Consider the following 19,190-nt stretch of genomic DNA (forward strand, 5'->3'; position numbering starts at 1 on the left):
TGATGGGACAGCACCCTGCCTCCTTTTGGGTATATGACCTCCAGGAATGCAAGCTGAATGGCTGGATGTGGGAGAGGGCTGCCATCTTTGACAACTGCTGGGCTAGGGTGGGCCAGCCAGATCCTGGCAGGATAGGTGTGAGGAGACTTAAGAGGAAAGAGCAGGGAGCAAGCAGACTAGACTCAGGTAGTCCTAGGGTTGAATCCTGCCTCTGTCACCACCTAGCTAGTTAAACTCGTTTAACCTAGTTAAGCGAGTTTAACTAGCTAGTTTAACGAGTAAGTTAAAGTTACTCAACCGAACACCCAGTTCCTCATCTGTAAAATATAAACAATTATGTCTACCTTTCAAGGTGGTTTTGAGGATTACAGACGAGTGTCTGGAACCCAATAGGTAATCGTAAACGGATGCTACGATGTGACCCAGCCCCTCGCTGTGGGACCCAACGAACAGCTAACCGACAGGTCGGAGTCTCACCGTCGGGATCTCAGAGGGCCGGGAGAGCTCCCGCGGCCTCCTCCCTCCAGGAGGTGGGGACTAGGTGGAGGAAGGGCTGCGGGAGGAGGAGCTGGCGCGTCGCGACCCGCCCCGTCCCATCCAGTCTGGCCTGGGCGCCGAAGGAACTGCGGTCCCAGCCCTTGTCATCCAGCGGCTTGTCCTGCGTGCCCCGAGCCCTGCCCGCACCCAGTTATGACTCTGCGCCCCTCACTTCTCCCGCTCCGACTGCTGCTGCTGCTGCTGCTCAGGGGGGCGGTGTGCCGGGCGGAGGCTGGGTCCGAAACCGAAAGTCCTGTCCGGACCCTCCAAGTGGAGACCCTGGTGAGGAGGAGAGAATCCCGGGCGGGCGCTGTGGATGGAGGTCGGGCCCGGTTGCGGGGAAGGTCGGGGTCTAAAGGATCCTGGGAGCGGGGAGGAGGGAGTGCAGGCACCGAATTAGGGGTGCCGCGTCGAGGGCAGGAACCTCCCTGACTCGTGTAGTGCGATCGTAGGTGGAGCCCCCTGAGCCGTGTGCGGAGCCTGCTGCCTTTGGAGACACGCTTCACATACACTACTCGGTGAGGGGCCTGGGGGGCCGCGGCGGGGCCCCGGGGGCGGCGCCCTGCTGAAACACGTCAGCTTTAGCATGGACACGTGGCAAGCGGTCCCGGAGTAACTCCGGCTCTGGGGTCCTCCGGCACGTGGCGGGGGGGAGGGGCGCGCCTGATCCCTACCCTTTCCCCTTCCCTGCTCTTCCGCAGTGAAGTGAAGGGTGGAGGGATCTCCGAGAATTGCCAGCCCTTTTGGGGCTTCCTGTTCCTTTCTGCCCGAAAGGGAACGTTAGACTGCAGCTGCTAGGGGTTGCGGCCCGAGGCCAGGTGTGTGCGCACCCTGCTGGGAGGGAGCGGTATAGGTGTGCGCTCTAGATGCTCTCCCTCCCACCCCCAGGGCAGCCTGGTAGATGGACGCATCTTTGACACATCTCTGACCAGAGACCCTCTGGTTATAGAACTCGGCCAAAAGCAGGTGATACCAGGTATGTGAGCTGCACCTCCCATTCCATTTCTTCCCAACCTAAGCCCTTTCTTAGTCTCTTTAACCTCTCAGCTACCTTGGAAATGCCCACCCCCCCAGGGTTCTGCCACTCACCTCCCGAGCTTCAAATCCCACTCTTAGTACTCCTCTTGCCGCGTACCACATTGGAAGCCAGAGATTCCAGAAGTGGGGAGCTCAATTGAGGGTCATGGGGAGTGTTTGATCTTCCTCTCCCAGGATTTGGGGAATGTAGATAGCTTCCTATTCATTTGTGTCTTCTTCCTCAAGGTCTGGAGCAGAGCCTTCTAGACATGTGTGTGGGGTGAGTATCTGGGCAGGGGTGGGCTTGGGTGTACCCTTTCTGCATGGGTGGAGGCTGTCTCTGCTCCTAGAGGAGGCAAGAGAATGGGCTCTGGCTTCGTACTGGGTAGGCCCTGGTCTCTGGGCATGGGGGCTCTGGATGAAGCCTCAGGCTTTTTCTGGCTGGGGGTTCTGTTGGTGGAGTTGAGACGCCTTGGCCAGTCAACCTGTTTGGTGCTCAGGTGGGAAAGTTCGTGTTTTGAGTGTGAATATCCAGAGGTTTTTGTTGGTGGGACTTCAGATGGACTGAGGTGGTTGGCCCGCCTGGTTCTACCCCTGGCTATGACTCACATTCCTTTCCTTAGAGAGAAGCGAAGGGTAATCATTCCTTCTCACCTGGCCTATGGAAAACGGGGATTTCCACCATCTATCCCAGGTAATCTGACGAGGTGTCTCTCTGGCTATTGAGATACCCAGTCCCTGGGACTTCCCTGGCGATCCAGAGGTTGAGACTCTGTGCTTCCAACTCAGAAAGCGTGGGTGTGAGCCCTGGTCGGGGAACTAAGATCCCACATGCCAGAGAGCAAAGCCAAAAAACAAACAGAAAAAACAGTCCCTAGGAGCTGTAAGGAGCTATACACTTTGAAGCCTGAGGTCTAAACCCAGTTTGCTAAATGGTATAGGACTGGCTGATGCCTCCTCCTGCAGGGCCACCTTTTTCCTCCTCAGATCACCAGCAGGGACTAGAGACATATAACCTGTTAAGGCCACCAGGCTTGTCCTCCGGCAGCCGGCAACTTTCTAGGGAGGTGACCCTTGCTTGAGCCACCTGAGTCTGCTGCCTGCGCCACCTCTCTGAGAACTCTGGACTTCTTTCCTGTGCTTTTCCTACAACTCCAGACTGTCATTTGTGCAGCTGGCATGGCTTCTCACCACATCTCCACAGTTCCTTTCAGCCTCCACCAGAGAAGAGCTGGTGAAAATGGTCACAGTCAAGTAATTCAAAACAAAATAAAAACAACATTTAAAAGCCAAGCCTCGGGGCCTCCCTGGGGTTCTAGTTAACACTTCCCCTTCCAATGCTGGGGGTGTGAGTTCCATGTCTCTGGGCCAACAAAACAAAACAAAACAAAACAGAAGCAATATTGTAACAAATTAAATAAAGACTTTAAAAATGGTCCACAACCAAAAAAAAAAAAATCTTAAAAAAAGCCAAGCCCTCACAGGTTACTGCTAATACCTACTTTTTAAGGCCTGAGCCTAAACAAATTTTCCAAGATGCAGATCTTTTGCTTTTGGTTATAAGAAATGTTCCATTAGCTAAAATGAGTTGTACTGGGATAAAAATTCTTATCCTAAGTTCTAGTTTAAAGGGAGACCCAGAGAGAGAGTCAGGGGACTAAAGAGAAATTCTTTTACCCAAAGCTCTGTTGCCTCCTCATCTCCAGTACTGCTTGTTTACATTTCTCCCTCATCTCACTCCTGTTCATTTCTCCATTCCGAACGTCTTAAACCACATCCTGCCTCTCTAGCCATGTTGAAACACCTGTTTGTTTTTTTTTTTCTTTTTTTAAAGAATCATAGTGAGTGTGCTTATTTGTTGGTGACATTTTAAAAAGTCTAGTTGAAGTCCAGTTAATTTCAGCCTTGCAAAGATTCTATCCATGTGGCTGTTTAGAGATACAGTTAGTACAGAGGTGCTCTAACTTATAAATGGAGAACGGCCTGTACTTTTCATAAAGGTTCTCCTGTTGTGTCAAAGACCTGTCAGTGAAGACAAGCCACACTTGTGTATTTGGGGTAAACATGACTATCACTCAATAGCCTCATAACCCTCCTCTGCCTCTCGCATTAAGAGAACTCAGCCCCACATTTAAATCTTGCCAACTTCACAGATGTTGCTGTAGTGCGGTTTGCCCTCCCTATTTGCATTCAGAATCTGAGCCCTGGATACAGTGCACAGGGATTCTAACCCTCACCTCCTCTCTGCCTCCAGCGGATGCAGAGCTGCATTTTGACGTGGAACTGATTGCACTGATCCGAGCCAACTACTGGCAGAAGCTGGTGAAGGGCATTTTCCCTCTGGTAGGCATGGCCATGGTGCCAGCCCTCTTGGGCCTTATTGGGTATCATCTATACAGAAAGGCCAGCAGTCCTAAAATCTCCAAAAAGAAGCTCAAGGAAGAGAAACGAAACAAGAGCAAAAAGAAATAATAAACAATTTTAAAAAAACCTTGCATTCTTCAACTGATACTTTCTGCGGCTGCCTTTTTAAGTGGGAATGAGATAAAGGGCTGAGGAAAAAGGCATTCTTAGTTGGGTTCTGCTTGGCAGGGGGTGGTTGGAGGCTTTGGATCAGTTCTCCTGGCCTCCTCTTCCTGTCCTAACTTACATCAAGGACCATAGGATCTCTGGGTCCTGAAAGCATGGGTTTTGGCCCCCGTTGTGTCCTGACACCGAGGAGCAATACCTCACTGAGAAGTAAGCGTCGGGGCAGTTGCCTGGTACTCTCTCTACTCCCTGTGCTGTGTGTATGCCAAGTCGCTCAGTCGTGGCTGACTCTTTGTGACCCTATGGACTGTAGGCCCGTAGGCTCCTCTGTCCATGGGGATTCTCCAGGCAAGAATACTAGGGTGGGTTGCTGTACCCTCCTCCAGGGGATCTTCCCAACCCAGGGATCGAACCCACGTCTCTTGCATTGGCAGGTGTTTTTTTTTTTACCATTAGTGCCACCTGGGAAGCCCTTTCTACTCCCTAGTGCTGCTGTATTCCTAATATCCTCCAAGTAGACTGTTTTATCCAATATAGAAAAGATATAGAGAGTTCATAAACTCCATGGTGATTTTTAATAGCAAAGTCCTTGGGTTTCTCAAAACATTCTGTGGGAATTGAAAAGAGGTTTTCCCCTTTGTATCACAGGGTGTGGGAGACCACATGGGCTGCTTCAATGATGCTGTAAGTGGCTGGAGGTTTTTTGTCACCTGGCTGGGCTGCGGGCGTGGGCAGGAGCTGGGGTAAGTTGCTGCGGTGATTGACGATGAAGAGTGGGTTGAGCTGGCTCAGCACATCATCACTCACAGAGATGCCATCCAAGTATTGCCTGAGCATCTCCCGCAGCTTCTCATTGATTTCTAACAACTGAGCACGTCTGTGCCGAAGGCTCAGTTGCTCCAGTTTCACTTTGTTGTACCTTTTCCAGAAATTCTCCATCCCTTTATAGTCCATTATCACCTGGGAGTGAGTTACAGGGAGAAGGTGTGTGGTAGGATCTGTTAGCAAGTGTAGCCCATTGCTCTGCCTCAGGTGGTGGCCTTGGGCCCGTGGAACCTTACCTTTCCAAGCTCTTCATTAAACTCCTCTAGGTCCATTGTCTCTATCTCTTCCTGCTCCTTGGGAGTCAACACCGATGAATAAAAAGGCAGCACTTTCTCTTCTTCTGTTTCAAATTTCCTACATATTTCAGCAAGTTTAAGAATCTTTTCACCCTGTTGGAAGCAAGCAGAAACCTTCTATCAGGAAAGGGATTGGGAAGGGGAAATAGTGGAGTTGGTTCCCCTGCTTCAATCCAGGGAAGCCAAATGGGATACAAAAGTAATACATCCAACACAAAGGGCTTACAAGCACTATTCCAAATATTTCATATTCTAAAACCCATTCACTATTAACTCATTAAATTGAAGAGGTGAGAGGTGAGGGACTTCCTGGTGGTCCAGTGGTTAAGGACCTGCCTTCCAATGCAGGGGACATGGGTTCCATCCCTGGTTGGGGAACTAAGATCCCACATACTGTGGAACAGCTAAGCCCGAGTGCCTCAACTAGAGAGCCCGTGTCCAGCAACTACTGAGCCTGTGCGCCACAACTAGAGAGAAACTCGTGCCACAACTAAGACCCGGTGCAGCCCAGAAATAAATATTAAATAAATAAAATAATATGTGAGAGGCAGGGGAACATGAAATAAAATAGGTATTCCAAGTGTGCACTCAGGTAGGAAGCTAGAGGAAGCCCTCTGTTTTGCCAGCCCCTTTCACTCTGCAGGGAGCCAGGTTCCCTGGTTCTGTTCTGGCTACCCTCTCCCCTTTGTTACCTTGTTGACAATCTCCCTCAGGGCCTTGAGGGTAGCATTGCTTTCCAGGGTGAGTTTGACTAAGTTCTCCTGTGCTATTCCCCGGGCCTGAGTCCTCTGGGCCTTAAGTTTTCGCAGTTGTACCAGGACCAACTCCTTGTCTTCACGAATGTCCTGATTCTGTTCTTCACTCTCGCGGCTGTGCACCAGGATCTTTCCTTTTAAAATAATGATGGAATCCTAGAGGAACAGGGTAGATTAGGGGAAACACTTGACTACGTGAGGGTCTTCAGTGAGCAGATAGAAGGACTATCTGGGGACTGAAATCAGAGCATACCATCTCTCCCCAAACAGTGATGAAGCCCAGGGGAAACAGGAAGAAGAACAGGGGATAATGGAGCAGTTAAAGCAGTGAGTCGCCCAGGTTAGCTGCACTAACCTGTAGTTTCTGTATTTTTTTCATCTGTGCTTCAATCTCTTTGGAGCTTTTCTCGTCCTTCACCTTGAGAGTCTCGAAGGCAATCTTTCGATCCTCTGTAGCATCAGTGTAATTCTTGAGTGCATCCTGGAACCTTCTCCACAGATCTTCTACTATGTTCTCCAGTTGCAGTCTTAGAAAGTGCTTCTCTTCTAAATTCTGGGAAGTGATCCCCAATAGCCAGTGCTTGGACTTAACCTATTAGCGCCCTTTCTCTGGCACCAACACCTCCCCCTCTTGAACTGTTTGTAGCACAGCATGGTGCAGAGGTTGCCAGTGAAAATGCCTACAAAGACCAGGCAGATGATATAATAAGTGCTGTGGGCTCTGTGGGGCCGGTGGTGAACCCCAGAGGAAATGCCCCATTGGTGGTGGGGGTGAGGGCACAGCTGTTCAGCTCCATGGGAACGTCCCCATTTGAAAATGTGGCCCGGTGTTACCAGATCTTTAAATTGTTTAGGGGAAGTTGCAGTTTTGGATTTTTTTGTGAAATCTCCCAATTTTAAATGTAGAAAGCTTATAAAAATTTGTATGAAACATTATGGGACAAAATGAAAACAAAGCACTCTACCCTCCAAACCCAGGTCTGCAGGCTGGCTAAGTTGGCAGCCTCCAAGGTGGTGGAAGCTCTTGGTGCCAAGTGGCAGGAGAACTGGACTACCCCCTGGCTGGATCACAGATCAGCAGCCTGACTTAGGCAGGTCATTAAGGTCCACTTTGGACCTTAATTTCTTCTTCTACAGATCACAGAGGTGAAGTGAGAGGATCTCCTTGGTGTGTGTTAGCTTTAAAATGCATTTTCTTGGTATTTCAGGATGGTCTTTCCTCCTCACCAATTTTCACAAAATTACAAAAAGCCGCAGGGGTATACCTACATTGGCAACAGGTATTTTATTGACTGTCTTGGTTAAAGGGATCTCTTCTAGCTCTACTACCTTCAGAACTTTTTTCTCCCTTTTTCCACCCCCTGCCCATCTGCTTTCCCTCCGTACCTTGTTTTTCAGATCATCCCACATGCTCTGGAACTCCAGCTTGCTTTCATATTCAGAATCTATGTAGTTCTGCTCCATGGCCATGAAGACATCTTGTAGGTAGTGAATCTCTTTTTCATGTTGGTCAATAATTGTTTTCCTGTAGGAGGGAAGATACTGTTCCTGCTCTGAGGCATAAAGCATATGGACCAATAATGACAATGCAAAGCAGTATGTAATAAAACTATATGAATGGTACAAACTCTTAGGTACTGAAGACGAATAGAAGGAGCGCAGATTCTGTCCTTTGCAGGGCCAGAAAAAATGAATAATATTAGTTTGATTTTTGAATAGGTAATATACTCATATGATAAAAAAATTTTGAAAGTACGAAATGTTGCAGTGAAAAGTCTCTTTCCCATCTATATTTCTGATCCTGTTCCAGATGCCAATTTTCTTGCTGTTCACACTGTCCTCACTGTTCGCTGAACCCAGGAAAGGTAAGCCGAGAACTAAGAGGTTGAAAGAAGACCCAGACACTATAGGAACTGTAGCCAGGTTTATTCTCTCCAGGCTGGCATGGCAGCCATAACACAGCCTCTCTCCTGGCTGACGCTGCAGTCATAGATATAACACAACATAACTGCACACAACCCTTCTGGGCTTTTTCAGGTGACGCTCATACAGGCATACCGCACAAAGGAGTCCGGATCCAAGCGAGTACCTCCTGAGGCGCATGCGCAGTGCTACAAGTGACCTCAGCAATCACATAGTTATTGTTTACAGAACATGGGGCAGAGGGCATGAGAGGGTGGGGTGAGAGGGCCTGAATGGTGCCATCTTGTTAATTTCCCCGCACTATCGCTGTCCTCCTGGCAGGTAGATGGGTAGGATTTTGATCCCTGAAAATGGGTGGCTGCTTACAGGTAGCATTTTGACATAGGCTCTGGATACGCCCCTGGGCTCAACGCCCCCCATCCCCACCCCCATAGCTCTTCTTAGGCCCCCACACCTTTCAGTCTCAAACTCCTTGGTTAGGGCCTCCAGCTCCATGTTGTAATTTTCCTCGAGGAGGCTGAGCCGGCATCTCTGCAGGGCCAAGAGCTGGTCGATGCTGTGCAAGTGGCTGCGCAGGGCGTGGGCGTGCTGCTCCTCGGCTTCTGACAGGTCCTTTGCTAAAGACTGGGTAGGAAACAGTTACCACTTTGGCTGAATGGCAGCTAGGTGAGAAAATAAAAATGTATTCAGCTAGCTAGTTCCTATTTTCCCTAGTTCTTACATGCCAACTCTTTGGCTCTGGGAGCTCGGGTTGTCCCGCTTTGGAATGTGAGAAGCCAGTGCCGGTGGAGGGGCCCTGTGAAAGCATTCATCCAGTCAACAGCCCCGCTGAGATCCCAGTGGACAGTCAGAAGCAGCTGTCAGTCATCTTACACATGCAGCTCAGTCAAGCCCCCAGGTGACTGCCGTCCCAAGTGACATCTCACTGAAAACCATGTGAGAGGTGCCAGGCAAGAACCTCCCTGCTAAGCTAAGTCAACCTATAGAACCCTGAGAGAGACTGAAATAAATTGTAAGTCGCTTATTTAAGGTGGTTTGTGATGTAGCTATAATAGATAATGAGAAGACATCCACTGGCAAAAAAAAAAAAAAAAAAAGTGAAAATGTGAACATCAATAAGGATAAGAATGGCAATGGATTAAAAAATATCAAATATGTTTGATTATGAGTTTATCAGGATACTTAAAAAAATCAATTCCCATTAGAGGATGCCAGACAATGAATTAAAAAAAAAACCAAACTGGTTCATAAAAGGGAAGAGAAAGAGTCAGGCATTTTTTATATAAATTATACCTCTGGGTAACTGAATGGTAAATTATAGTAAGTATCTCTTTATAGAAGTATTTGAACTAATAAATGAAAAAAAGAATGATACTATTAGAAAATCAGCATAAAAAAAAAGAAAATCAGCATTTTGCAACCCCCAATGAATTAATCAACAGCTACTATAAAAGAACACAGCACCTGCAAGCTTCTAGTTGGAATTACCAAGACACAGGAAATACTGAGGACAAAGTAACATGTTAAATTACAATACAGAATACTATGCAGTTGTAAAACAAAATGAGAAGCATGGGCTAATGTGGAATAGTCCCCAGGATATATTATTAACTGAAAAAGGCAAGAGGCAGAACACTATGTAATACTACTATCTGTGTAAAAAAAGCTTTATTCATGCAACTAAAATTATCAGGAGGGGCACTGGGTGGTTGAAAGGCACCAGTGGGAGGGAACTTTTCTGAACGTAACTTTTTTATCTTTTGAATTTTGAATAATGTGGGTGAACTAATTCAAAAAAGCAAAACAAATTAAAATTAAAATGAATAAAGCAAAAAAGCCTTTACCAAATGTCCGATGATCCACTCACTGTAAACTACCACACTGTTTAGTATGGGGCTTCCCTGGTAGCTCAGACAATAAAGAATCTGCCTGCAATGTAGGAGACCCAGGTTCGATCTCTGGGTAGGGAAGATCCCCTGGAGTAGAGAATGGCAACCCATCCCACTATTCTTGCCTAGAGAATACCATGGACAGAGGAGCCTGGCGGGCTACAGCCCCGTCAGGGAGTTGCAAAGAATTGTGTGGGGTCGCAAAGAGTCAGACACGACAGAGCGACTTTAGTATGGAAAAGATCTTATGAAATAGGTGCTGATAATGGAAGACTTTTCACTCACTCAGCTAAGGAGTACTAAATCTGCTCTGTACCAGCACCATGCTGGATACTGAGGATTCAGAGATGAAAAGACATTTTCACTGTCTCCAAAGGAGTCTGAAGCCTTGCAGTAGAAAAGGTTATATAAACAGAAAATTACAAATAAATTCTGAGGGAAAAAAAAACCAGGTGCAGATTAAATTCCCATTTTATAAAATTTGAAAAAATGTTACAGCACAACATGGAAAATGCTATGAGGTTGATGATTCCCCAGTGATAAGGGGATATAAAAGACAGAGTGCACTGGGGAAGTCTTCATAGTAGAGATGTCATTTGTGTCACTCTTGGAGGAGTAAGAATTTGCCAGGAAAAATGAGGAGATAAGGAAAAGAGAATTCCAGATAGAGGGAACAGCATGTGCAAAGGCACAGGAAAGAAGGCTGGCTATATGAAAGGTACAGGTAGACGCCACATCAGGAAAGGCTTTGCTGTTCCTTCTGTGGAGGAAGGGAGCCATTATTTATGGAGCCACTAAGGAGATTTACACAGTGGAGTAACAGGAACAGATTTTTGTTTTAGAAAGATAATCCTGGTCGTTGTATAGACAATCAAACACTGGAAGATAAGAAGTTATTGCAGTAGAGATAATACCCGGGTCTCAACTACAGCAGGATAGTGGGGAAGAGCAGGGTGTGGCTTATTTAAGCAGAAGATTTACATAAGACTTAGTACCAGAAGTCAGGGATGGAGGCCAAAGCTAGAATGATTCCCAGATTCCCGGGTTGGGTGATGGTGTATGGCACCAGCCACCCAAACAGAGATTATGAAGAAGACCGGATTGTGGAGTATGGGAAAGGGGACTGGAGAGAGGAGGAACTCATGAGTTCAGTTGTAAGAACAGTGCAACAAACAGGAACAGATATTGAGGGATCCTAAATATAGGGACTTGAAATTCAAGAGAAAAAAATCCCTTACAGAAAAAGATGGTATGTACTCAACTCAAGAACCTCCCAAGGGCATAAAGTTAGCTGATTGAATTGGTTAGAGATCCAGAACCGTTCCTACCGATAGAGATCTTCACAACCTTATCCAGGGCCACTGAAGTTGAATCCAAGAGGCCACATGGAATTGGTTGGGAATCAAGAAATCCATGCTGTAGTCACAGCTCTCTCACTGACTAGCTGTGTGATCTTGGGCAAACTGCTTCTTCTCTCTGGAACTAAGCCTTCTCACATTGAAATGAAAGTTTAAGACTAAGTTCAAGTCATTGGGTGATGTCTACTCTGCCTTTCAACTCTAGTACTGTATGGTACTGGTTTGAGGCAGCAGATGATCAAGGAGAATGGCTCCTCTAACAGAAGGGGAGGGGTGACAGCTCAGTATTCTACTTTTCACTTCAGTGAAATGAACGATAGCCTAGCTGCCTCACAGCGTGTGTCTTGGGAGTGCTTTAACATGAATTAACTCACTAGGCCCATTCTATTAAGAGATCAAAGGCAGTCATAATCAAGTGTTTCTTTGGGAAGAGAGCTTGCCTTGATGACACTGTCCTTGCAGTCCACCACTCGTTCAAATGTTTGGCTGAGGATCTCAATGTCCTTATGAAGCTCTCTCGTCTTGACTTCCCGAAGGACCGTTCTCCACTGTGTGTTAATCTTATTAAGGTTCAGAGCACTGTTGTGCTCCTCCTTGGCCAGCTTGTCCTGTGGGAAGGAATAAATATACCCCCTCAACCCCACACCGGAGGTCAAAGGATGAGACGGTTAGATAGCATCACTGATTCAATGGACAAATGAATTTGAGCAAACTCTGGGAGATAATAGAGGACAGAGGAGCCTGGAGTGCTACAGTCCATGGGGTTGCAAAGAGTCAGATATGACTTAGTCACTGAACAACAACAACAACCCCAGAGACCAGGGCTAAAAGCCCTGATACAGTACAACAAACAAGATCAAATTACAAGGTCAACTAACATCTTACCCTTTGTATTTTCTGAGGCACCTGATGGCTAACATTCAGGAGTTCTTATTCTTGTTTTTGGAGGGTCTTAAGTAAGACAGGATCTGCCCAGTGGCATTTTAGGGAGGCTGAGCGCCGAAGAATTGATGCTTTTGAACTGTGGTGTTGGAGAAGACTCTTGAGAGTCCCTTGGACTGCAAGGAGATCCAACCAGTCCATTCTGAAGGAGATCAGCCCTGGGATTTCTTTGGAAGGAATGATGCTGAAGCTGCAACTCCAGTACTTTGGCCACCTCATGTGAAGAGTTGACTCACTGGAAAAGACCCTGATGCTGGGAGGGACTGGGGGCAGGAGAAGGGGACGACAGAGGATGAGATGGCTGGATGGCATCACCGACTCGATGGACATGAGTTTGGGTGAATTCCAGGAGTTGGTGATGGACAGGGAGGCCTGATGTGCTGCGATTCATGGGGTCCCAAAGAGTCGGACACGACTGAGTGACTGAACTGAACTGATGGTGAGTTTCCTTCTGGATGGAGGCATCAGAGCAGGACATTGTTTGTAATGGCTCATCTTGAGGGAGAATATCAGACTTTCAGATAGCTCAGACAGATGATAGCACCTACTATCCCAGTGCTGGGGCTCAGTAGTGATTGTCCAGCTCAATACCATCTCCCTACCTCCATGCTTCACAGAGAACTGCTCCTTCCCCCATACAATATTGCCTGAAATCTAAGTCTATCTGGGTCTTAAGATTTCCAGGGGGAGGGGAGGCTACCATGAAAATGAGGCTGCCACAAAGACAGGGTCAAGGTGACAGACCAAGGCAGGGGTTGGGCAGAGAGTAATGCAAAAACCCATCACCTTCAAGAACTGGTTCAGGAGCTTCTCTTTCTTCTTGGCCATCTCCTCCTCTGCCAGCAACTTCTGCTGAAACAGAAGGAGCTGCTCCTCATCCGACAACGGCACCTTGGCTTTTTTCCCTTTCTTAGACATAGCTGAATCTGGGCGAGGATCCTCCACCTGCCACGGCCAGCATTAAAAGGGCAGGAGGAAAACGTCCCTAGAAAAGAGCCTTCTGGGACTGCCCCTGAAGACCTTAGATCTCAGATGTGTGTTAGATCTAAAGCCTTAGATCTCAGACCTTAGATCTCAGACCTCAGGCTAGAGAAAACCTGGGAGAGCGGTGTGGCAGGGTTCCCAAGCCAAAGGACGCATCTCCGTCTCCTAGCAACGGAGATCTCACTAAGATGGCGCTGTAACAGCTAAGAGCAGGTGCCCTGTCTTGGAGCGCCCTCTGCTCGCTGGAGGACCTCAGTCAGTTTCTGAGAGGGTCTTTTCCTCCTCAATGAATATTCTAAAAATCTTTTGGGGGGGATTATTTTTCACGTAATGGCCATATCTTAAAATATATGTAATAAATAACTTTTGAGAGATATGGAGAAACAGGAATCTTCACAAATTTTGGTGGCAAAGGTAAAATGGTAGAGCCATTTTGGTAAATTTACCTTGTGATCCAGTAATTTCACGTTTAGATATCAATCTAAGAGAAGTGAGAGTGTATCCATATAACGACTGTCACAGGAATGCTTTTAGTGGCATTAGTCATAATCATTTCAGTTCAGTCGCTCAGTCATTTCCGACTCTTTGCGACTCCATGAATTGCAGCCCGCCAAGCCTCCCTGTCCATCACCAACTCCCGGAGTTCACCCAAACTCATGTCCATCGAGTCGGTGATGCCATCCAGCCATCTCGTCCTCTGTCACCCCCTTCTCCTGCCCCCAATCCCTCGCAGCATCAGGGTCTTTTCCAGTGAGTCAACTCTTCACATGAGGTGGCCGAAGTATTGGAGTTTCAGCCTCAGCATCAGTCCTTACAATGAACACCCAGGACTGGTCTCCTTTAGGATGCACTGGTTGGATCTCCTTGCAGTCCAAGGGACTCTCAAGAGTCTTCTCCAACACCACAGTTCAAAAGCATCAATTCTTTGGTGCTCAGCTTTCTTCACAGTCCAACTCTCCCATCCATACATGACCACTGGAAAAACCATAGCCTTGACTAGACAGACCTTTGTTGACAAAGTAATATCTCGGCTTTTCAATATGCTATCTAGGTTGGTCATAACTTTTCTTCCAAGGAGTAAGCGTCTTTTAATTTCATGGCTGCAGTCACCATCTGCAATGATTTTAGAGCCCCCCAAAATAAAGTCTGACACTGTTTTCACTGTTTCCCCATCTATTTCCCATGAAGTGATGGGACCAGATGCCATGATCTTCGTTTCCTGAATGTTGAACTTTAAGCCAACTTTTTCACTCTCCTCTTTCACTTTCATAAACAGGCTTTTTAGTTCCTCTTCACTTTCTGCCATAAGGGTGGTGTCATCTGCATATCTGAGGTTATTGATATTTCTCCTGGCAATCTTGATTCCAGCTTGTGCTTCTTCCAGCCCAGCATTTCTCATGATGTACTCTGCATATAAGTTAAATAAGCCAGGTGACAATATACAGCCTTGATGGACTCCTTTTCCTATTTGGAACCAGTCTGTTGTTCCATGTCCAGTTCATAATAGCCCAATTGAAAACAACCTAAATTCCAAAAACAAGTGAATGATGGACAAAATATGCTCTCTCCATACAGTGAAATACTATTCAACAATGAAAAGAGGAACAGACTATGCATGCATGCTACAATGTGGATAAACCAGAAAGACATACTCAAAGAAGCCAGATAAAAGAGGTCACATAAATTTCCACTGATGTAAACTATCCAGAAAAGGAAAAGCTATGAAGATGGAAAGTAGACTACAAATTACTAGGGGCAGGGGGTGAGGGAGATTAACATTAAATGCACAAGAGATAGCATATTGGGTTGATCAAAGTGTTCTAAAACTGATTTATGCTGGAGAATTTGATGAATCTGGGATAAAAACATCATTGGGTTATATGTTTGAAAAGGGTGAATTATGATATGTAAAATGTGCCTCAATAGAGTTGTTTTAAATAGAAGATATAATACCTGGATTGGAGTTCTTCAGAGAAACAGAGCCAATATTTTAAGTATATAATAGATAATATTTAAAATATAAATATTTAAGATATAGAATATATATCTTCATCCATTTGATGTTTCAATCTGAGTCTAGAGGCCAGAAAGACCAATGTCTCAACCAAGCAGTCAGGCAGAAGAGTTCCCTCTTACTCAGCTCTTTTTTTCTACTCAGACCTTCAACTGATTGGATAAGACTCATCCACATAAGGGAGAGCAACCTGCTTTACTCAGTCTACTGATTCGAATGTTAATCTCATGAAGAAATACCTTCACAGACTTACTCAGAATAATATTTGACCAAGTGTCTGGACACTCTGGCTCAGTCAAGTTGGCACATAAATTTTACAATCACAGGTCTACCTCTTGTTAACACACATCTTCTTAAACTATACCTAATCTCCAAATAAAGCCAATAACAAGGTCATGATACTTAAATATTATAATATAAAGTCAAGACATCTTATGTTACATGATAGGGAATAGGAAAGGGGAAAAACGATTTTATTTTTATACACACAAACATATTCATAACAAAATGAGGAAATATAAAAATTATAGTTCTGAATTACAGAAACCACATTTCTATAAGTGGTCATGTTGTTGTACTGGGAATTTATAACTACTTTCTCCCACTACTCATATTGTATTCTTTCTGCCTTCAGCAAGCACCTCAACTAGTCATGGCTCTTTACCTGGTGGGGTGACCCAGACTCATTCCTGAAGGGTCTGGGCTGGTAGTAGTCCTGCCTGGATTGCCACTGTTGCTGGTACTGTAACAGAGTCTTCAAAAGGCCTTTCCACCATTTGATCAAACCAGTAGCTTCAGGATAGCAGGCAACATGGTAAAACTAGTGAATCCCACGAGCATGGGCCCATTGACACACTTCATTTGCTGATAAGTAGCTTCCATGATCAAAAGCAATGTTGTGTGGAATACCGTGATGGTGGATTAGGCAGTCTGTAAATCCACAGAATGGTAGTTTGGGCAGAAGACTTGCATGCAGAGAAGGCAAATGCATATCCAGAGTAATATTTATTCTACTAATAAAACACTGCCCCTTCCATGATGGAAGTGGTCAAATGTAATCAACTGTTCATGCGGGAATGGCACCAGGCAGGGGGCCCAGTGTTGGTCTCTGCTGTTGCCAGATTGGGCACTCTGTGATTGCCTTAGCCAGGTTGGCCTTGGCAAGTGAAAAGCCACGTAGCTGAGTCCATGCATAACCTCTGTTCTGGCTACAATGGCTACTTTGTTTATGGGCCCATTGTGCAATGACATGGGTGGCTGGGAAAAAAGACTGACTGGTATTCACATAACAGGTCATCCTATCCACTAGATTATTAAAATCCTCCTCTACTGAGGTCCCTCTTTGTGAACTTTTCCTTGGAACACAAATACCTTCATATTTTTTGCCCATTCGGAGAGTTCTATCCCATAGATCTTCCCCAAGTTTCCATGTTACAAATTTTCCAATCACGTTCCATCCCAGTCACTGACGATTCAGCCAAACCATTGGCCGCAGCCTAGGAGTTGATATACAGTCACACGTTTGATCATTTCTCCTTTCAAACAAAGTGAACGACCAGGTGCACTGTGTGACGTTCTGCCCACAGAGACCATTCCCCTTTACAGTGCCCTTCAGGTTGTCCCCCAAAGGGGCTACAGTATTGCAGCTGTTCACTTGTGGGTGGTGCCTGCATATTGCACAGAATTATCTGTAAACCAGACCTGAGTCTTCTCTTCTTCCATCACCTGACCATAGGGAACTCCCTCTAAGGCTATGGGTGGAGGCTAGAAGAGACAAATTTGTGGAGCCGTGAGAATTTGGACCATTTCTTCTTGTAACTCACTTGTACCTTCAGGGTCTATTCAGGCCTGATCTCTTTTACACCACCTTAATTTGGAAGGAAAGTTATGACCAAGCTAGACAGCATATTCAAAAGCAGAGACATTAATTTGTCAACAAAGGTCCGTCTAGTCAAGGCTATGGTTTTTCCAGTAGTCATGTATGGATGTGAGAATCGGACGGTGAAGAAAGTTAAGTGCAGAAGAACTGATGCTTTTGAACTGTGGTGTTGGAGAAGACTCTTGAGAGTCCCTTGGACTGCAAGGAGATCCAACCAGTCCATCCTAAAGGAGATCAGTCCTGGGTGTTCATTGGAAGGACTGATGCTGAAGCTGAAACTCCAATACTTTAGACACCTGATACGAAGAGCTGACTCATTTGAAAAGACCCTGATGCTGGGAAAGATCGAGGGCAGGAGGAGAAGGGGACGACAGAGGATGAGATGGTTGGATGGCATCACTGACTCAATGGACATGAGTCTGAGTGAACTCTGGGAGTTGGTGATGGACAGGGAGACCTGGCGTGCTGCAATTCATGGGGTCGCAAAGAGTCAGACACGACTGAGCAACTGAACCGAACTGAATTTTATGATGGAGTGCAGCTTTGCACACCCAGCTTTATGGCTTAGTGGGTCAGTTCATGATGGGCAGCTCAGGTCACATAGCGATTTGGAGGCCCATGGTTAAGCATTCAGTCTCTACTAAGACCCAGTAGCAGCCAAGAGCTGTTTCTCAAAAGAGGAGTAGGGGCTTCTCTGGTGGCTCAGTGGTAAAGAATCCACCTGCCAATGCGGGAGACAGGGGTTTGATCCCTGGTCTGGGAAGATCAGGATCTGCTGAGGAGCAACTAAGCAACTAGAGCCTGTGATCCACCACAAGAGAAGCCGCCATAATGAGAAGCCTGTACAATGCCACAAAGAGTACCCCCCCTCTCGCCACAACTGGAGAAAAGCCCATGGAGCAAGAAGACCCAGCACAGCTATGAACAATTTTTTTTTTAAATAAAAAAGAGGAGTAGTCGTCTGTGGAGGATGACAGGACTTGGCTCCAGTATTCTAAGGGCCTGTGTGGCAATTCACCTCTTGGGGCTGCCAGATACTCCAAACAGCATCCTGTCTGCCACTCTCGCCGCAGCACCATGGCATCTACTGGATTGTGTGGCCCACACGGCAGAGCAGCAGAGCTTGTGCAGCGGCTTGACGTGTTGCAAAGCCTTCTCTTGTCCTGGTCCCACTCAAAGCTTATAGCTTTCCAAGTCACTTGGTGATCAGGCCAATATAACACACCCAAATGAGGAATATGCTGCTTCCAAAACCTGAAGAGGCCCGTTAAGGTGTTGGACTCCTTTGCTGGCTGTGGAATGGGCCAGATGACACAAGTTCTCCTTCACATCAGAAGGGATATCTCCATGTGCCCCACACAACTGTGCCTTTGAAATTTCACTGACAGGCCCTGGACTTTAGCTAGGTTTATTTCCCATTTTCTGAGACACAGATGTTTCACCAATAAAAACCGATGTCTGGGGACCTCCCTGGTGGTTCAGTGGTTGAGAATCTGCCTTCCAATTCAGGGCACATGTTCAGTCCCTGGCTGGGGAATTGAAATTCCGATCACCTCTGGGCAACTAAGCCCGCACCCTGAAACTAGAGAAGCCCGGTTGTAACAGCCTCTGTACTGCAACACAGATCTAGTGCAGTCAAAAAAAAAAAAATTGACAAAAACAATACAATGTCTGGGGAATTCACTGGTGTTCCAATGCTTAGGATTCTGCACCTTCATTGCTGAGGGCACAGGTTCGATCCCCTGGTTGGGGAACTAAGATCTCATAAGTTGCGTGATGCAGCAAATGAAACAAAACCCATACCTGCAATAGTTGCTACTTCTTGCTCACTAAGTCCAATCTGCATAATGTCATCAGTGTAGTGGATAAGTGTGATATCTTCTGGTTTTGAAAGGTGTCAAGCAGAACTTCATGCACTGGTGACCAGTGTCAGGGGAGCACTCCAGCTACATGGAGGAAGAGCTAAGATCCTGCTGACCACCAGGAATAGAAGTCTAAGCACTTCTGCCCGCTGCTTGTTGGTATCAGAGTTGCCAAGGAAAACAATGTAGTCAAGCACTGGGTAGAACAGTGTGTCACCCACATAGAGAAGAGACAGAGCAAGATCACTTCAATAGTGGGGACTTCCCTGGTGGTCCGATGGTTAAGGATCTGCCTGCCAATGCAGAGGACATGGGTTCGATCTCTGGTCCAGGAAGATTCCACATGTCACGAGCAGCTAACCCCTCTGCCACAACCACTG

General features: G+C 46.5%; 2 protein-coding genes across 3 annotated transcripts; one reads left to right on the forward strand and one right to left on the reverse strand.

The window, feature by feature from the left end:
- The first annotated feature begins 473 nt into the window (after positions 1-473).
- On the forward strand, positions 474-4,044 carry LOC120861286 (peptidyl-prolyl cis-trans isomerase FKBP11). The gene is made up of 6 exons (XM_040236915.1): positions 474-819; positions 990-1,055; positions 1,426-1,513; positions 1,801-1,834; positions 2,178-2,248; positions 3,809-4,044. Exons 1-6 carry the CDS (start codon positions 691-693, stop codon positions 4,024-4,026), a joined length of 606 nt encoding a protein of 201 aa, XP_040092849.1. The 5' UTR covers positions 474-690; the 3' UTR covers positions 4,027-4,044.
- A 474-nt stretch (positions 4,045-4,518) lies between these two features.
- Positions 4,519-13,237, reverse strand: LOC120861287 (dynein regulatory complex subunit 2). 2 transcript variants are annotated; one of them, XM_040236917.1, is made up of 9 exons: positions 13,152-13,174; positions 12,858-13,016; positions 11,570-11,737; positions 8,337-8,506; positions 7,346-7,484; positions 6,315-6,512; positions 5,897-6,115; positions 5,145-5,297; positions 4,519-5,043 (listed from the first exon to the last, which is right to left on the reverse strand). In XM_040236917.1, exons 2-9 carry the CDS (start codon positions 12,987-12,989, stop codon positions 4,726-4,728), a joined length of 1,497 nt encoding a protein of 498 aa, XP_040092851.1. In that variant the 5' UTR covers positions 12,990-13,016; positions 13,152-13,174; the 3' UTR covers positions 4,519-4,725. The 2 variants fall into 2 exon arrangements, with proteins under 2 accessions (XP_040092851.1, XP_040092850.1); XM_040236916.1 differs by having other exon boundaries at positions 12,858-13,237.
- Between the last annotated feature and the right edge of the window lie 5,953 nt (positions 13,238-19,190).

The sequence above is a fragment of the Oryx dammah genome, unplaced genomic scaffold (assembly GCF_014754425.2).
Source record: "Oryx dammah isolate SB20612 unplaced genomic scaffold, SCBI_Odam_1.1 HiC_scaffold_11232, whole genome shotgun sequence".
Classification (NCBI taxonomy): domain Eukaryota; kingdom Metazoa; phylum Chordata; class Mammalia; order Artiodactyla; family Bovidae; genus Oryx; species Oryx dammah.